The 18,912-nt window shown below is 52.6% G+C and overlaps 1 protein-coding gene across 1 annotated transcript; it reads left to right on the plus strand.

Annotated features, from left to right (window-relative positions):
• The first annotated feature begins 7,079 nt into the window (after window positions 1-7,079).
• CEP68 (centrosomal protein 68) lies at window positions 7,080-17,992 on the plus strand. The gene is made up of 8 exons (XM_032993488.2): window positions 7,080-7,229; window positions 7,344-10,054; window positions 11,305-11,733; window positions 12,228-13,649; window positions 14,984-15,106; window positions 15,329-15,425; window positions 16,251-16,405; window positions 17,542-17,992. Exons 3-8 carry the CDS (start codon window positions 11,350-11,352, stop codon window positions 17,590-17,592), a joined length of 2,232 nt encoding a protein of 743 aa, XP_032849379.2. The 5' UTR covers window positions 7,080-7,229; window positions 7,344-10,054; window positions 11,305-11,349; the 3' UTR covers window positions 17,593-17,992.
• Window positions 17,993-18,912: the final 920 nt, after the last annotated feature.

The raw sequence follows: 18,912 nt of genomic DNA on the forward strand, positions 1-18,912 counted from the left end.
TTCTAAAAAGCACTAGGCAGGCAACACACATTTGTCTAGTTCACATGAAGAAAAGCATTTAAAAATAAATTTATAACAAAAGCTGCCGCTATTGTTGTAACTTAATATTTGCAGAGGAAATCCAATTATAGCCAAGGATCTGATTAGTCCTCTTTTTTTTTAATCCCCAGTTTGTCTGATTAAGATAGATACAATTGTAGGCAAGTGCTCTGTGAGTTAGTTAAACAGAAGACCATTCTGTTCTGCTGTGGCATGAATGGTTTGAGTCAAACAGGTTCTGTGGTACAGCTGTGCTAACAGATCATCTTTAAAACACGTAGATTGATGTTAACTTGTTGAAAATCAAATCTCTGCTGTCTCCCCATTATGAGCATTCACGCGAACGTACAGGTACATTGTACCTCTCGGAAGACTCATGAGCTGTGATGTGCATGAAAATAGTTTGGCGAGCTTACAGCTAACTTGCTGTTCTTGCAAGTTTTGTACCTTGGATGTTAAGAGTCAAGCCATCATGCTGTGGAAGATACCTGTGGTTTTAAACAGGGCGGCTAGGGTAGCAGCCGGAATTTATTTCCTCATTTTGAAAGTTATTCTCATGATCGTGAGGGTTGGGTTTGTCAAAATATATTCCAGGGACCAGACAAATTACAAACTGTCTCTGAAACCTAGGACCAGAGCTGCAACGCAAAGCCACTCCGCAGGCTTGGGTAACAACACTTCACCCCCTCTGCAGGGTAGTGATCAGCAAGGCCGTGTAAATTACTGTAATTGCTGTGTTACCAAAACATGTACACAGTCGGGCAGATCTGGATTCTCTTCATCATGTTGTGCTAGATTATAATTAGATGGCGATGCCTACAGCCACTAGAGTTTGAGGGAGGCCTACAAACATTCGCAACTCAAATCTCGCAAGCGGAGTAGGTGCCAACCAACAGCAACCAAAGCATTAAGATGAAGCTTCCCTGGTACTGCATCGTTAAGCAGCTCAAGTAATTTGACTCACTGAGCATCCTGAAGGCACCAGGCTTTGTGCTTTTAGAGGTATCATTCTCGCTGAGAGAGGTAATCAGTGTGGCCAAACTCAGTATGAGATCTTACAGAAGGGGAATACGGTATTTATTTACATTTTAAGCTGATTCTACCCACCCACACTCATTCTCTTACAGATTTAATTCACTCACACCCACAAGCAGTGGCACATGGTCGTTCAAGCGGTATGTCCCCTATCACTTGTGTGCAACATAAGCAACAAGGGATGAGGGCTGTCAAATCCTTACTACACCTCCCAGTTTTGGGACAGTTCTTTAATAATTTTTTAAGAATCAGTAGTTGTTTTGTGGTGATCCTTTGCTGAAGTCTCTCTTCCTGCTGGGCTGCCAGGAGAAGGAATGGGAAATGCGATATGCTGCCATCCTCCCGTTACCAGAGAGGAGGGTCTTTCACGAATAAGTTGTGTGTGCTGTGGTCTTATTGGTGTGCGGACCTTCGGGGCTTGACAAAAACAACATAGTCTCAGATTTTTTGCTGGGAATGGTGTCATTTGTTATGAATACAAGCCGTTCTTAAGCCCCCTCCCCTGCTCTGCTATTTCTTCTGAGGCTTGCATAAACAGATTTTCATTCACACCAATCCCAGTATTTCTTTTACAAATCTCTCCATTGACGACTGGTTCCTGCAGATCCCAGCTCTGAAGATCCTCTTGGTTCTGTTCAGGACAACGTACAAATGACAAAGGGCCAAGACATGCCAGCAATTAGAATGAAAAAGAAATCCCTCACACTCCCCACTGAAAGCAGCAGTAAAATCTCACATTTAAAAAGTAAAATTAATCCCAGTTATTCATTTCCCATTATAATTCACATTCATCAAAAGCTGCTACCACCTCTTGACCATCCGGCTCCTATTCATTTCACAGCAACTTGTTCCCTTCATCCAGCAAGAGGAAAGGTGAAGCGTCTGGACCACCCCAACTCCATCCCATTCATCCCCCCCTGCGCCACGGCACTTGATCTGCAGCTGCGTGGGTGTTTTAGAGGGCCTGGACAGAGGTAAGGAGACACTTTGGGGTAATATGGAAACATGAAACGCCTGCCTTTGTGGCTGGGTCTCCTATTGCAGGCGGTTTGGCCAGGCTGTTTGTGGTGTGATGGGTACATCGTGTGGCCAGAAAGGAGAAGTGCAATATCTAGTTGACCATTTTCTTGGACTAAATCCTGCCACTGCCCGGCTGAGCAACTGAGCGGTAAAGAAGTGAAATTGCCCAGCTGCTAGCACTGGGGTTCATTTCTCTGCACTTCAATGTTGACACTAAAATAGATGTCACTCTAGATTTTCCTCTGTTCTTCATTAATCCTGCTTTACATGTTTCATTTGTCAGTTCCCCTGGGTGTGCTTAAGTCATATCTTCAGGTGCTTCTCCGAAATCAGGAAGAAAAAGAAGCAGCTACCATTTTTAGGAAATATTTAACAATAGTGCACTAGTAGTTATGATGATCTAGAAGAGTGAGGGAAAGTTTATAGGCTTTCGATGAGTCTTCAGAGATGCACTTTAACATCTTTGTTGGTGACATGGACAGTGGGTTCGAGTGCACCCTCAGCAAGTTTGCTGATAACACTGAGCTGTGTGGTGCAGGGACACACTGGGGGCAGGGATGCCATTCCGAGGGGCCTGGGCAGGCTGCAGAGGTGGGCCTGGGCAAACCTCATGGAGTTCAGCAAGGCCAAGTGTAAGGTCCTGCCCATGGGTCAAGGCAATCCCAAGCAGAAATCCAGGCTGAGTGAGGAGTGGATTGAGAGCAGCCCTGAGGAGAAGGACTTGGGGGTATTAGTGGGTGGAAAACTGCCTGTGAGGCAGCACAGTGCGCTTGCAGCCCAGAACCCACCCGTGCCCTGGGCTGCAGCCAGAGCAGGGGGGGCAGCAGGGCCAGGGAGGGGATTCTCCCCCTCTGCTCCGCTCTGGGGAGACCCCCCTGCAGTGCTGGGGCCAGCTCGGGGGCCCCCAACAGCAGAAGGACACGGAGCTGCTCGAGCGGGGCCAGAGGAGGCCACGGAGATGCTGGGGGGGCTGGAGCAGCTCCCCTGGGGGGCCGGGCTGAGAGAGTTGGGGGGGTTCAGCCTGGAGAAGAGAAGGGGCCGGGGAGCCCTTCGAGCGGCCTCCCAGGGCTTAAAGGGGGGACAGGGAAGGTGGGGAGGGACTCTGGGTCAGGGGGTTGGGGGTAGGACATGGGGTAATGGCTTTAAACAGAAAGAGGGGAGATTTAGATTAGATGCAAGGAAGAAATTCCTTACTGTGCGGGCAGTGAGGTGCTGGCCCAGGGTGCCCAGAGCAGCTGTGGGTGCCCCCTCCCTGGAAGGGTTCAAGGCCAGGTTGGACGGGGCTGGGAGCCCCCTGGGCTGGGGGAAGGGGGCCCTGCCTGGGGCAGGGGGTGGGACTGGATGGTCTTTAAGGTCCCTTCCAACCCAAACTAGGGTTCTCATGACTTTATAAAGAAGCTAAAGCAAGATGGCTGAGTTTGAACCTGCTTATTTAGACATGACTAGAGCAACTGTCCAGCTGAACGATTGGATTCCTCAAGGGCCTACTGTAGGTCCAGGACTATAAGTAGTTGATTAGTGATGCACATGTTGGAATAGAGCAAAATCTGCAGGTCCCACCTGGAGGAGAAGGTCTGGGAACATGGAAAAGCACAGGGCTGAAATTCACAGCAACATTAGAAAAACTGAGAGAAGGTCTGTGCAACAGAGGCCACGAAGAATTAACCTGGATGAGAGTAATTAACTGCACTAATACTGGTGGGAAATGGTAGATTAAGGAGCAGGATCAGGAAGTTATGGGCAGTCAGAAGCATGAGTCAAATGCCCTGTGCTGTGAGTAAGGCAGATTCTATAGCAGGGTGTGTAAACAGGAACGCAGCCTGGACTACCATACCAGTTTTGCCTAATCATAGCCAAGCCCACGCTGGAGTTTTGAACCAAGTTTAGGTGTTGAGCTTCAAAGAAATGCAGCCCAAAGAGTGAGAATCAAGGGGAATGGTACAAGATGTGGCAATCCTGACTTCTGGGGAAAAGGCTTGTTAGCCTCAAGAGGAGAAGGACCTCTCCACGCAAACACCTTTCAGAGGGGGGTTAGGCAGAGCCAGTGCACAGTGAGCAGGGTCCTGAGCAGCTTGTACGAAGACATCTCCTGCCCAGAACCACGGGTGAGAGAGTTGCCAGCCAGCCTGGCCTTAAGGAGCGAGGAACGTGGCACCATTGGGTTGCAACATAGGTATTTTTATAAATCAGTGCCTGAGCAATTTTCACACAGGAGAGGAATAACGTCAATCACTTTGATGTAGCCAACAGAAGCAAAGAATGCTGGTGGCAGCTCCTTCCCACCTTGATGGTGACACTGGGAGATGGGCAGGTGTACTAACAGGTTACGTGTAATATTAACTCTCTAGCTGTCTGAGGCGCAGCATCAGAAATGGAATAATTTTCCAAATGCAGGCAAATCCTCCCCACAGATAATGCCATACTGCTGGCCAGAAGATGGCAAAGTGATTACAACCAGTTTTTCTTTTCACTGCAGTACTTTATTAATATTGCTAGCAATGCTCTGGGAACAAATAGGTCAGGTCTAAGCCCTGCATTTGCTGGCATCTCATCCATCCCAAACATTTGCATTGTGAGACTGAAATTTGATGCCGAAGATAGTGCAGATGCTATGCAAGAGCATATGGTGCACATCCAGGCTTCAGGTTTCATCGTAGAGTGTTAACTGTCTGGTTTGTAGTGTGAGACCGTTCGAGGTAGAAAGAAATTACAAAATGGGCCGAAAACTTTGGATAACAGCACACGATCAGTTATGGGTGTAGTAAAACTCTGAATAAATATAGCCGGTGCTCCTGACAGATCTGGTACTGTACAAAAACACGGATATTTCCACCAAGAAGGTAGAAGTTTTTGAAGAAAATGGAGTCTTCTTATCCCAGCTTCTCATATAGTAGAAATATACCACTTTCAAATCTGATCATCGTAAGCAAGCTCTGTTTCATATCATAGATACAGGGATTACTGCTGAATCATTGCATCCATAGATGCAGTGAAATAATTTGTCTTTCCTGGAGAACCTTCTTGCTGAAGAACACAAGTCTGAAAGAACCCTGAGATCTCAAATCAGCAATGAAATAGCGATATTAGTCTTTGCCAGCCCTGAGTGACTCTGGGTGGGAGTTTGGCTGGGTTTGACCCTGTATTATAGATCAAATAAGCTAGTTTCTCTTCAGCAAAGTTCCTATCAAAGAGGGCCAGATGTCAGCGGAAGAAAATCAGTATTGTTTACCCGAATTTTAAAAATAATCTCTCCTTTAGATCACCAGTTTATTCCCCCCTTGTTTATTGACACCCTCTCAGCATGAGCCCAAGGAGAGGGGGAAAGATTTTGTGGCACTCTGGCTGTTCTTGTAGACATCCTGGCACTCGTTTGATCGGAGGCGGAACAGGACACAAACCTTTCCTGCCGGGGCTGAGACTGCAGCCGAGTGCTATTCAGCTCCGAGAACAATGTCTGGCAGCTTACAAGTAATTTAAACCAGCTAAAAACAGCCGAGCCTGGGTATGAATCATGACCCATCCGTGTTTGCTTCAGCCTTTCAACTTGCCTGAAATCAGCACGGCCTCTGCTGGCAGGCAACTGGCTCCCTGCAGAATAAGCAATAAACAACATTTTAAAAGAACTTTTTTTTCACAAGGGCTTTGCCTGCGTGAATTCCAACAAAAAGCTGACTCTCAAAAGCGTGCATCTGAGGCAGAGAGATGTGCGGCCCGCAAGAAGACCTGCTGTAGCCTTCATCAAATAAACTTCAAATACAGGAATAGTATGCAGGAACAGAGGTGATGGGGGATTTTTCTTGGCTGTGAGCTCCTCTGGGAGTGCTGTACCATGTTATGCCGCGGTGTTACAGCTCTGCTTTTTGAAGCAGCCCTGAAAAAGATATTCCCACTCTGTTTCTCTAGAGAGAAAAAGCAAGACGGTAGATGGGGGCCAGTTCCATCGAGGTCAGTAGAATAAACCCGGGTCATAGCAGCTGGGAATCTGGACCGTAGTACGAGGGGTGGCAGCGCTGGGGGGTGCTGCGGGGCAGAGGAGTGTGGCCAGCAGACTGAAGCACTAGCCAGGGACTTGGGATACCTGCTGCCAGCCCGCCGAGCAAACCCGAGATGTCTCTTTGGTCCCTCATGGCAGCAACGTCGTTCATAAAGTGCTTTATTGGGTAACTGACCTCTAGGAAATCCCATCTAAGAAACAAGCTCCAGGAGCAGATGATGCGGACAAAACCCAGAATTGGCCTGTGGACAGAAACAAGGGGAAAGGTTTGTATTTTCTACAGGACACGGACACACGTCGGGATACGGCTGCTCCATCCACCGAAGGGTCTGGCTGGGTTCAGGGTGCAACCAGCAGCCCACAGCCAGGCCCCGACCCAGAGCCGGCTCTGCTACTGCAGGAGGAGGTCTTGAACTGGGACCTCCTCCAAAAACGGGCTTTGCGTTGTGCTTGTAGGATGCTAAGATCCATTTGACACTACATGCACGGCCACTGCTTGCGCAATAGCGTTTTTTAGATGGTTTTTCACCCCAGAAACAGCGTGGTAACGCCCGGAGAGGGGCGGAGGGGAGGCTTGGCCCCGGGAAAATCAATGTACAGGAGAAAAAGCAACACCCTAAAGCTTGAAGAGGCGCCTCAAGGGCACTGGAGGTGACGCCACTCCAGCACCGGCAGCTCCTCAAGGCCCCGGGGGGCAGGAGGGCGATTCGGCCGCCTCCTCCTTCCCTCAGCCAAGGGGGCGGAGCCCGGCGCCACGCCCCGCTCCCATTGGCTGCCGGGCCGCCGGGGAGCCCTGGTTGACGTATCGCCCCGCGCTCCCATTGGCTGGGACGAGGGCCGGGAGGCGGGGCGGCAGCGGCCGCCGCTCGGTAGGTGCGGTCCGGGCCGGGGCCCACGGGGGGACCGAGGGGCCGGGCCGGGGCCCACGGGGGGACCGAGGGGCCGGGCCGGGGCTGCCGCCGCGCCCGGGAGGTGCTGGGGGCAGGGAGGGAGGGAGAGAAGGACGGAAGGAAGGAAGGAAGCGGGTGGCTTTCCCTTTGGAAGCCCGTCCCCATTACCAGTGGCGCGTCGCATCCGTGTCTCCAGCACTCCAGGGCATCCCCAGGGTGCGGTGCCTCCTCGGCTGTATTGCCTTTATTTGGTTGTTTTTTTTTTTTTTTTTTTGGTTGTTGTTGGTTTTTTTTCTTTTTGTTGTTTTTTGGTTTGTTGTTTTTTTTTATTTTATTTTTTTTTGGTTAATGTGCTGTTTTTTCAGCTGCGGAATGGCTTTTCGGGCAGGAAACGCGCAAGAAGCGGATCAAAAAATGACCAAAACTTCGCTCCCGCAGGCCTGAAAGGCAAGAGCGGTGTGCTTTTTCCCAAATACAACAACAACAAAAACCCTTCCCCAGCAAAACCAGAGCTGGTGGGAGATGGAAACTCTTATCAGCGTCTGCTGCTCGTGTTGAAGGCCGCCAGCCCCCCAGGCAGTGGGACGTCTCCGGTTGGGACAGAGCTCTTGTTGTCTGCTGGGCTTCGCGCGACTCTTTGGCAGGCAGATTCCTTTCGGCGCCGTGAAAAAGCTCAGGGATCGCTTTTCCTGAGAGATCCCCGTGGACCTTCCCCTATTGAAACGAATGAAACGGCCACTGTCTTCATCTGTTAGCTCAAAAGCCAGCTGCGGGCGCCGTGTCTGTGCCGCCCCATCGCTGGTGAGACAATTGAGGGCTCGGGGGTAGCCGGGATTTCTGGCCGTTTTCCTGTGGTTTTAAGGCCAGTGGAAAGTTTCCACCGTGCCTAAAGCTGTGGTCGTACGTCCCTCTTCAGAGCCGTGTCGGTCCTCCCCGAGGATTTGGGCTTCCCGTCACAAGGGTTAATCCCGATGCGTCGCTGCCACTGGCAACCAGGCCTCTGAATTTTTTGCGTTTTTGTTGGAAAATGGTGAGAAACCTTGTTTTCTAGATGCTCTTGTAGTCGGGAGTTGCCCTTAGTGGCATTAGCATTTTCACTTTGTTTTTAAATCTTATTTTTTGCCTGATCGTTCTGTGTACGGGATATGGGCGACTTCCCCATCTAGTTTGCGTCCAGGTGTGGTTGGATGTCTGGCTCCTCCTGAAATGAATTGGAATTAACTGCCTGAACTAGAGACATCTGAAAAGGCAGTGAAATCTCTGGTGTCTCTTTGAATAGCCTTGCAAATTCTGAAATAAGCAGATTTACTCTCACTCATGTGTATTGGTAGGTTTCCTGGTTTCTCTTTAGCTTCCAGTTAGCTTCTGGAGACTTTGTGAACCTGTGAACCAGCACTTGCTTTTTTTTTTTAAGACTGATGGCATCATAGAAATGTGTAACCCTGCATGCTGCGTCCATAAGATGAACACATAGTCTTGAATGTTCCGAATAGTTCAACCTTCGTGCTCCTGTGTAGTTACAAAAATAACAGCTGGGTTGTCACCTGTAATTTTTTTTTTTAATGTTGCTTAACACATCCTTTTCAGACTTAAGGTCAAGCTTATGTGTGTTTTTTTATAGTTGTTTTTACTGGGCTGACTGACACATGACTCGAGCCACTAAATCTGATGGAGATAATGATGTTCAACATCACTTTGAATTTAACATGGCATCGTCTTAAAAATAAAGAGGTACCGAGAGCAATCATTAATTACTGCACATTCAATTTAAAACCTTAAAGTCTGCTTTGATGCCTTGTTAAACTTTTCTTTCTTTTATATATTTTTTAAAATCACTACCCAACAACAGAACTGATTGTCAGGGCATTTATGTCCTAAGCAACAGGGGTCCAGTTCCCTTTTCTCTGTTAAGACTTATATTTACTGGATCATTTTGGGATGTACAGCATTGCTAGTACATGTAAGGAGGGATTAAGAGCCAGTGAGATACCCGTCCATGTCGTGACAATTAGTGGTGTTCTCTGCTGAATCCCCTGCTTCTCAGCACAGAAGAAGGCGCCCAAAATGGTGAATTTGAAGCAGGCTCTTGGGCTCTGAAACAGATCCTGGAATTTAATATGCGGTACCTCATGGTTTGTCATCCCGGTGGCTTTTTGCTCATCAGGTTTGGTTGGAAGAGGAGGAATCCAACCAGCGAGCATCATTTCTCCTTATGGCCAAGGCCCTGGCTTTCAAAGCCAGTAAACAAATATATCTCAGGGGATTTTCTGGGTGTTTAAATCACCTGTAAGTTGGATTTGGCATTTGATTCGCTAATACTTGCTCGCTTGACTGGCTAAACAGAACTAATTCAGAGGCACCGAATGGGAGTTGGTGAAGGTTGGCAGGTAACAAGGGGCTGCCCCCCGGGGTCCGGACACCTCTGGCCTTAAAAATCTGTGTGATGGATACGTGAAGAAATCGCACACGTGTTCTGCGGGAAGCAGACATGGGTTCAGGAGTGGTTTGGGACACTCTTCCTGCTAGCATCAGAAATCTACCTTTTGTTAAACGAGAGGAATATGCTTACTTATAATTAATGATATATTGCCGGGTATTTAGCAGGGATAGGTTTATCAGTTACGTTTATTGCAATTGCCGTGCATTTTTTGTTTGGATATACAACCTTTTTGCGGGGGGAGGAGAAGAGCAATACCGTTGATTTTAGGATAACGCGTTGCGCGTAGGGTCGTATTTGGCAGCAACAGGTCAAGTGGGTGGGTGGAGGTGTCAGCGGAGAGACAGGGCTGGCGTGGAGGGCCCGGAGAGCCCGGCCTTTCCTCGCCCTCTCCACAGCTGCTGCCAGGCTGAACGTAACCGAATTTGGCTGCTGGGCAGCGCTGGGGCTGCCGGCGCTCGGGGAGGGGGAAGGCAGCTGCCTGCCACGGCTTGTGCCAGCGATTCGGTCTCCTCTGGAGACCCGGCGCGTCGCCCCGCCGCTCTTTGTTCCCTGGACGGGCTCTGCCCGTGGGAAAACCCCCGTCGCTGGAGGGCTGGGTCGCGAAACGAGACGGTGACAAAAGAGCTGATGGAGGGCGTGAGTATCAACTGGCTTCCCACTTCTAAGTATTGTTTGGGAATTCCTCCTTTTTTTTTTTTTTTTTTTTTTTTCATTTTTTAATATCTTTTCAAATTGGGTTTCCTGTTGGCCTCTCCATCGCTAGCCCGGCGCTAGCTGGGCGAGTACCAGCAAAACCACTCTGCCGGTGTTTTCCTAGTGCCGGCACCCTGGTTCGGGCTGGCGTTGCTGGAAGAGGCTTCGGTGTTGCCCCCAGGACGCCCGCCTTGTGATGGAGAGGCGCAGAGCCAGTGCGTGGGGATTTGGGCAACGCCGCTTTTGATGCTCCGTGGGGAGTCCCCAAGGTGTCATTTGTGTTGAGAGTGTTTTTGAGTCCTGCTAGCTTGGCGGACGCAAGCAGAGGGGCTCGGCTCTGGCTGGCGTTTGCAAAACAAGGTCTCCCGCGTGCTGTGTTGGATCTCCTTGGTTTGGCCCATCAGTTGTCCCGCTGTAGCTCCTCGCTGAAGGCCGGTGCGGGCAGCGAGAGGGTGGTGGTGGAGCATCTCCGTGCACGGAGTGCCCAGGGCTCAGGCTTTGTGAACAATATGTTAGATTTTTAGCAAGATGCAATGAGCTTGGCTGTACAGCATGCTTGAAAATGTGTCATCGGTTGAGCAAGTATTTCCATTAATTAATTTTGCCAAGATTCAGTTTCATGAATTGAGGTAGAAGCTGCAGAGCTAAGTGCCAAGTTTGGCTTTTACAGCCTCCTATATCCCCCCCTCTCATTTTTATATATACTTCTCACTTGTGGGTGGCTTCCATTTCAAGGTTTTGAAACCCTCAGCTTTCCACCCCAACAGCCCTCAGGGCTCGGCCACGCAAACAGGTGTTTACGACCTCGTTAATGATGTCTCATTTGGGCCCAGTAACCTCGTGGTGCATAAACAGTTTGTGAGATTGGCCGTCGATTCAGGTGCACCCCTGCCCCCCCCCCCCCAACCTGTGTCGGCAAGGTGTAAAGTACAGGTGGGTTCTCAGTGCGGCCAGAGCTTTAATTAGACTTTCCCTGCGTGTCACGTCCTCAAAAGCAGAAAACACTGCTGAGACGCAAAGGTTTGGTCTTTCCTCTGGCTCACTGTCACACCGAGATGCACCTTTATGGTTTTTTGGGGTCTGCCCCGGAACATGCTTCAGCTCTTCATTGTTAGACATACGCAGTCTCTTTACTTGGCGTGGAGACGAGGGGGGGACGACGAGTTGCTGCTACTGCCTGTTGTGTATTTCAGAGAGCCTGAGGCTCGCCATCATCTTGGGGAAGAAGTTCTGTCCCGATGGCCGTGGATGTGGGGAAATCACCTTCTGAAGCCTCGCTGAGCGGGAAGGCCGAGGGGGATGGTAGCTGGGACTGTGCAAACGTGGAGACGGACTACCCGGAGCTGGCTGACAGCCTCCGCTGGCTTTTAGGGGCAGAGGAAGCCAAGCCCTGCCCGCAGGGGACCGAGAGCGTGGCAACGAGTGGACGCCGTCGCCTGGTCACCGGTGTTACCCGGGCAGCCTCGAGCTACCGCCGCGAAGCGTCTTCAGCATCTGCATCCAGCTCTGCCAGAGCGCCAGCGAGCCTCTCGGAGGCAGAGCTGTTAATTTACGGAGCCGCTGACGGCGGCGGCGTGCCTCGGCGCTTTAGCCACCGGTTCCTCCCCTCGGAAGAGCAGCAGGTGAGGGGGGTTGTACCTACAGGCGTTGCTGCATCACCGGGAGGTCCCAGGCGAGGTGGGGACTTGTTTGTCGGGGCTGTTCTACCAAGGGCTTTCCGTCTCCTCCAGCCCTAGGCCTGAGCTGTGTGGTGGGGAACAGCTTTGGGCTCCAGCACCTGAGCTCTTGCCTCCGGGTCCGTATTGTCGCTGCGGAGCTGCAAAGTTGCTCGGGACGGGGCTGCTTCAGTGAGTGCCTCTTGCTGCCAAATGGCTCGTGCGGCTCCCCAAGCCCTCGGAATGTCTTTCCTTAAAAACAAACCCCACTCCAGGCTCCGGGCAGCTGTGTACCGTCCCGCAGATGGAACAGTTTCCCTTCCAGCATCTCTTTGCCGTGGGTCCAGGACTGGGCTTTTATCTCCATGTCCTGGCACAAAGGAGCCTTTTGTCTGGATGCTGTGTTTCATTTTATGCGTCACTCTCTCTCCCTTTCCTATTTTCCCCCCGTCCTTGAGCAGGTGAAGGCATCGGGCTGTTGGGAGCCAGTGTCCAGCCCTCCCGGCCGGCGCAGCTCTGCAGAGGAGAGCATCCTTGCCGGCAGCTGCCAGGACGCCCGTGCCGGCCGGCGGAGCCGAAGGCTGGGAGCTCAATCCCCATTTTCCTCCACCCCGGAGCTCCTGCGACCCCAAACCCCGCTCAGCCCCGAGAGCGCCCTGCGGAGCCGCTCCACCTCGAGCTTCTCCACTCTGTCTTCAGAAGAAAAGGGCCTCTCCGAAGAGCCGTGCCGAAGCTTGCCAGCCTGCGGGGACGTGCCTTCTCCCGTGGCCGCGGCCGCCCGGGACCCGTGCTGTCGGCGGGGCGCGCTGCGGGCGCGCAAGCCCCTCGGCCCCCTGCTCGACGCCCGCGCGGCCACGGAGCGCATCAGAGAGATGTCATCCTACCAGGCCGATTACTGGGCGTGTGCCATACCGGATTCCTTACCTCCATCTCCGGACCGTCGCTCACCCCACTGGAACCCTAATAAAGAGTACGAGGACTTGTTGGATTATGCTTATCCACTGAAGCCAAGGTACAAGCTGGGAAAGATGCCGGAGCCTTTCCTCCACGACTCAGGAATAGGTTTGGACAGCTTTTCTGTTTCCCCTGAGGGCACGTCGAGGTCCACCAGCATCTACGGCCGAGGTGGGCAGGCTCGGGGAAGTGGAGAAAATGGACCCTGGGGGTTGGCGGCTTCTGCAGAGAGGTTCTCCGCCCCGGGGCCTGGCAAAAGAGGCTGCTCAGGAGCTGGCTCATCCTACAAACCTCCAGCTGCTGCAAAAGCATCCTTTGCGAAGAGCGCTTCCTCCTGCCCTTCTAGAGGTTTTGCGAAGGATGTAATGAGGGAGTCAGCTGGGCCGGGTTCATCGGGCCGCCCCGCTGCCGATGGGAGAAGCCGGGCTACCGGCCAGAGCCCCTTTCCACCCCACAAAGGGCAGGCGAAAAGCGCGAGTAGGTTCTTACCTACAACGCAAGTGCTCCCCCTGAGGAAGGAGTGGGAGAGCGATGAAGAGTTTCTCTCCCTCCCTCCAAGACTGCGGGAGCTGGAAAGGCTGGCTCAGTTTTTGTCCGATCTTTCCTTAACTGTGAGGATGCCCGGGCGTGACGACTGTAACCTTCGATGTCACAGTGACGGCGGGCAGCCCCTTTCATCTGCGCTGGCTCCTTTCAGGGCAGCAGGTGGCAGAGGCAAAAGAGGGAATGTTGAGGATTATGCTGGGCTGTGGCATCCCTGCAGCTCCCGAAAGCCCAGCTGGGAAAACGCTGAATCGTGTGGCCAGATCCGTCGGGATCCTCTGCGGCGGCTCAGGGACACGTTGGATGGGACATACCCGACTGAACCGCGGGCCAGGGGGCATCTGAAGAAGAGCCAGCAGAGCGAGTCCCTCGCCCAGTGCGTTAAGGTAGGCTGAGACCAGAAATAGAGTTTATTATTGGAAGATCTCACATAAAATGTGCTGGTGTTTACAGCACAATTAATAGTTACGGCTTCTCCTTCTGCATGATGTTTGGTGTCTGGCAGCTGGTGGGAATTTTTGCAGGGAGGCCCACCGGCGCAGATTAATTTCTTCTGATGGAGCAAGAGCCCGTGTCGCTTTTCCCAGGGCTCAGCGTCGTGGGGCTGGGCTCAGAAATGTGACCCTGGGCTTCCTCCGGCCCGCCCGCCCTGCAGTGCTGCTGCACCGGGGGAGCCGCGAGAGCCGCGGTCGGGGCTGGACCAGCACGAAATCCGGCGTTCGCTGCCTGTCCCGTCACTCCGGCTATTTAATGCAGCATCGCGTCGTTCCCTTCAGCCCGGGCTCGCTCAGCTTCCCCAGGCCGGGTCCTGCTTAAGCCTACAACAAGGTCAGGCAGAACTGGTGGGGTTTCTCTGAAGAGTTTGGTTATTTTGTGAATTTTTCCTTTCCGGGCGAGCGCCGGGCTGGTGCTGTGCTCCCCCAACGGGCCGGGATTGCTTCTTGCCTTCCCCTCTCCATCTGCTTCCCCACCCCGGCCCCAGGCTGAATTTGAAAGGGATGCTGGGCTGGTTGCAAGGGTGTGGTTGGTATCAGGCGCGTAGCTGCGCACACCAGTGCAACTCATTCCCCCTCCTGTATGGGAATAACTGCCCATTTAAAATGCTCAGCATTAGGGGGGTATCTGTGGCCCCAAATCCCGGTGCCAGGGAGAAGCAGCTCAGCTTCACAGCAAAACCCCAACCGCCGAGGAAGCAGGAGCAGGGCGGAGCAGAGACCCTTGGGTTTCGTACAGCATCTTACAAAGTAATCCCTTGCCAAGACGCGTTAAAAATAAATGAAAGCACGTAATTGAACGAGATGAGCCTTTGGGGAAAAGCAGCTGCAAATTAACTGCGCGGCTCCGGTGAGGAGGAGGGCGTCTCTTCGGCTGGGAGGTGGTGGAGGCCAACCCCTTCCTTCAGCCTGGGCGCCACTGGCTTCCAACCCCGCAGCAGCTATTTCTTGGTGCCCCTCAATTCTTCCCGCACAGTAGTTTTGTGATGTGTTTAGGGGTTTAATTTGCTGTTTGCCTTTTTTTTTTTCTTTTTTTTTTTCCTGTCGACCCTCGGTTTCTTATTCTCAGGGACATTTGTGCGCTGAGGGGGAGGCGGACACCGCCGGCCCCGCAGCAGGAGAGCAAGAGGGAGCAGGTGCTTTCTGAAACACCGCTGGCTCGCCCCCGCCGTCCCTTTGTTGCGGAAATAGAGGAGTAACCCCTTTTGTTGTGCTTCGTTAAGTAGATGTTTTGCTGCCAGCTGGACGAGCTAATTCGATGGCTGTACAGTGTGGCGGACGTCGCCGACAGCTGGGTCCCACCCTCGCCAGATGCCGGGAGCGTGAAGGCGTCGCTGCACCGCTGCTTGGTAGGTATCACCGTCGGGTTTTCTCCCCCCTCTTCGGTCCAGCGGGCAGGACGAAGCGAGGTCGCCGCTAGCACGGTCCAGGCGGGGCACGCGGGGTGCATCAGGCCTTGCAGAGCCAAATTGGGGAGCGCCGGGAGGACCTGCTCCTCGGGTGACCTGCCGCAGGTGCATCTCCTCCCGAAAGCCTTCTGAGCGGCGCTGCTCTTCTCCTTCCCTTCCCAGGAGTTCAGGAAAGACGTGGCCGACCACCGGAGCCTGACGGAGAGCGTGCTGGAGAGGGGAGAAGCTCTCCTCGACTGCATGGCATCGAATTCGCCGGGTGAGGAGGAGCGCTTTCGGCGGGGCTGCTGGCGGGCAGTCAGTCGGCGGTGCTGGCCGTAGCGCCTGCCCCCCCGACACCCCCGGGCAGAATTTGCCATTCAGCAGCTGTATGGGAACAAAAAAAGGTTTCACGCCTCCGCTGCCGTCCAGAGACTCGGAGGTTTGAAGCAATTACTCCCGAGCACTTTCAGCTGCACCGTGCCTCGACCCTTGCCTTGTGCCGTGCCACCCGTCGCGGGTGGTGGGTGGGTTTCTCCCTCTCAGGGGTCCCTTTGCAGATTTTTAGCTTCACGGCGGCGTGGCCAGCCCCCGCTGGGCTGTGGGGGGCTGGCAGCGGGCGGCTGGGCGGAGACGCTGCGGTGCTGCACGGGAGGTGGTTTTCACGCCCTGCCTGCGCTTGGCGCATCCCGGGCGGGTGCCAGCAGCCCGTGTGGGGAGAGCCCAGCCTGGGCGGTGGCACGGCACGCGTGGGGCAGCGGCTCCGGTGATTTGGTGCATCTGGCACAAGGGATTTCGAAAGGGTGAGCTGCGTCCGCAGTCACCAAAGGGGCTTTAGGGGTCGAGCGTGCTGCATTACGGCTGGGCTTGCTTACGCAACCCCAAAGGTTTCCTTTGGAACCCCCTATTTCTCTATCTTCACTCAGCCTGGAGTCTCCTAGGTTGCTTCTCACCCCCTCCAAACTCTGCATCTCAAGGTGGATGGGATGAAGATCAGCTTATTGATTTCTATTTTCTTCAAAAGTCTGTCCGGGCAAGTGGAACTCTCTTACAGACGTCGGATTATCGTGTTACTGACACCTCCATCAAACATTTTGTTTTCCAGCTCTGAAAGACACACTGGGTTTGATTGCAAAACAGTCTGAAGAGCTGGAAACCCACGCGGAGCACTTGTATGAGTCTGCTCTAGCTGCCGTGGGCCCCGTGCAGGGCAAGGATGGGATGGAGGGCCAGGGGGTGCAGCAGACGGCTGCTCAGTGGGTAAGCAGGGGGACAAACCCGCCTTTCTGGGGCAGGGCAGAGGGAGGGAGGCGCAGGAAGGTAACACACTTAATTTAGCAAACACTAGACATCAGGCTTTATCGTTGTTTCTTTTACTCTGAAGTTTGGGAGGTCCTAAAAGGAGAAGAGAAAGCAAGGGCGGTCTCAAAACGGATGCCCCATCGTCTTTAAAAGTGTGTCCGGGGAAGAGCAGCGTGTCTGCCCCGGCTGGTGGAACCCAAGAGCGTGATGAGCACGGTGGCAGCTCCGCGGGGAGACGCGGGAGCCGGCCGGTCCCCGCCAGGCAGGGCCCAGGCAGCTGCTCTACCGAGAGCACCTGGACAGCAGAGGGAAAAAGGGAAAGGGGTTTAGGATTTTTTTTTTTTTCCCCCTCGTTCTGTTGGTTCTTTTTTGTTTTGTTTTGTTTTGTTTTTTTGTTTTTTTTTTTTCTCAATGAAAAATTCCACTTGCCACATCGTGGTGGGAAAGGGAAGTGGGTGACTGCGGGTGTAAAGCCTGTTCGTTCGCTGGGTTCTGGAACATCTTCGGTCAACTGAAACTGCGGTGGTGGCAGCGGTTCGGGCGGGCTCGGGGGGGGCGCGCAGGGGCTGCGGGGCGCTGGGGGCCACGGCCCTCGGCCGCTCGCCGTGAGGGCGACTGGCTGTGAGACCCCCCCCTCGGGACCGGCCCCCCCACGGGTGTCGGCGAGGCGCCGGGGCCGGCGGCGCAGGAGGGCTCTTGAGAGGTGGGGATTTAGGAACTGCAGGAGAACCCTGGCCACCCCACCCCGCCCCTACCCTCCCACCCCCGTTAGCTCGGGCCCTTGATTCCCCCAGGGCCCACTCCCCAGCACGCCTTAAAATTTGGAGTTGCAAAGGGGAAAAATTCTTTCCAGTCCTTTAAAAATTCTTTCCAGTCCTTTAGAGAAGAGTAACAGTATCTTAAGCAGTTTGGTTTTTTGTTTTTTGTTTTTTTTTTTTTTAATTGCTAAATATACATAGTTTTATCATACACAGCAGCAAGCATCTGTGGAGGTGATTTAAATAGGAGCACTGGGCGGGGGGGGGGGAGGGGGGTGTTTGTTGGTTGGATTGCAGCCGAAGCACGAGCAGCAAACTTAACCCATTTTATTTCAGGTGCTGCCTCTGTCAGACCTGGGCTTTGCCGGCCACTCTCGGGACGGCTGAGAACCGCAGCCAGCGCCAAACCACCCCGGTCGCCGCGCGCGGAGGTGCCAGATGCGCTTGCTCCCTCTGTTCAGAGTTAACCAGCCCAGCCCGACCTGAGCTGGTTGGTTTGTTTTTGAGAAAGGCGAGCTGAGCTGCACGGGGGTTCTTTGGCTACTGGGATGTCTCGTTCACAGTGCTGACTACGATGGGGAGTTTTGCGAGCGAGGAGTGTACACCGCTGGCCTTTTTTTAGTTTGTTTTTTAATGTAGCTTTCCTTTTTTTTTTTTTTTTTTTTTTCGTATTCAAGTGGCCTGTTCCATGTGTTAGCAAAATGTCAGGAACACAGTGTTTTTTTAACCGAGTAATCCATAGTATGCTGTGCAACTCACTTCTAAGTAAAGCTGTGTGATTTTAATAGCCATGTTCTCATGTTTTGTTTATGCTCTTCAAAAATAGGTGCTAGAAGCCAAGAAATAGCAACTCCTTCTGGTTCTTGGGAGCAAACTGAACTCGTTTATAATTACCCTGCCCTGCTAAAGCAGAGCCTATTTAACTTTCAGATTTCTTAGGCATAAACACAAAGAGCCAGCATGCTGACTCTCAATAAAATAATGAACAGGTGAGTACACTCAGGGAAAAACCGAGTTATCGATAACCTGTTATTTGCAGTAGTTGGGTTGGTGCTGTGGTGGGTTCCCTGGGTGGAGAGTTGTGCCTTTGCCCTCTCCTACAGCTGCTGCAGGTCATCACAGCTTACAAAACATTCGCCGGAGTTTCCAAACCCTTTCTGCAACAGAAAAAGGCATTTCTGAAGCAGCACAACAAGGCACATGGCCAAAAAGTTACAGCCAACTACAGAACGGGGGTTCTTGGCTTTTAATTAACCTTTAAACTAAATGGTGAGCACCATGTTCTGGTGCAGGATACATCATTTCCTCCCATTCCTGTGAACAGACAAAGTTTCTGTACTGCACAAGTAGAAGGTGAAAGCATAGGTTTGGGGTTTTGTTTTTGGTTTTTTTTTTTTTTTCAGTACTCTTCCATTTCCCACCTCCTCAGCCTAAAGGGCAATTTTTGTTCTTGCCAATTCACAGATCAGTGTAAGTTGAAAAGGCTCAAGCAAATGGTCTTTACCGATACCAGGTCCCATAGTGAGATGCTTTAAGAAAGCCTAGAGCAGGCCAGGAGAGGGTTACACGCAAGGGAAGGCTACAGCTGCCTGGGTGCTACCACTTGCAAGTCTTAAGCCTGACCCCTTAGGTCAAAGGTTTTTAATCTTTCAGGTCACAGGGCCCTCGTCCCGGATTTTTAGGCCTGCTCTACCCTCCTCCAGCCTG

This window comes from Tyto alba, unplaced genomic scaffold (assembly GCF_018691265.1).
Source record: "Tyto alba isolate M040663 unplaced genomic scaffold, T.alba_DEE_v4.0 Super-Scaffold_22, whole genome shotgun sequence".
Lineage (NCBI taxonomy): Eukaryota > Metazoa > Chordata > Aves > Strigiformes > Tytonidae > Tyto > Tyto alba.

Bases quoted from the DNA above. Each gene is read 5' to 3' on its own strand.
- CEP68 (XM_032993488.2), top strand. From the start codon at position 11,350: ATGGCCGTGGATGTGGGGAAATCACCTTCTGAAGCCTCGCTGAGCGGG. The intron at 11,734-12,227 runs GTGAGGGGGGTT...GTCCTTGAGCAG, and splicing joins TCCCCTCGGAAGAGCAGCAG to GTGAAGGCATCGGGCTGTTG. The intron at 13,650-14,983 runs GTAGGCTGAGAC...TTCGTTAAGTAG, and splicing joins CCCTCGCCCAGTGCGTTAAG to ATGTTTTGCTGCCAGCTGGA.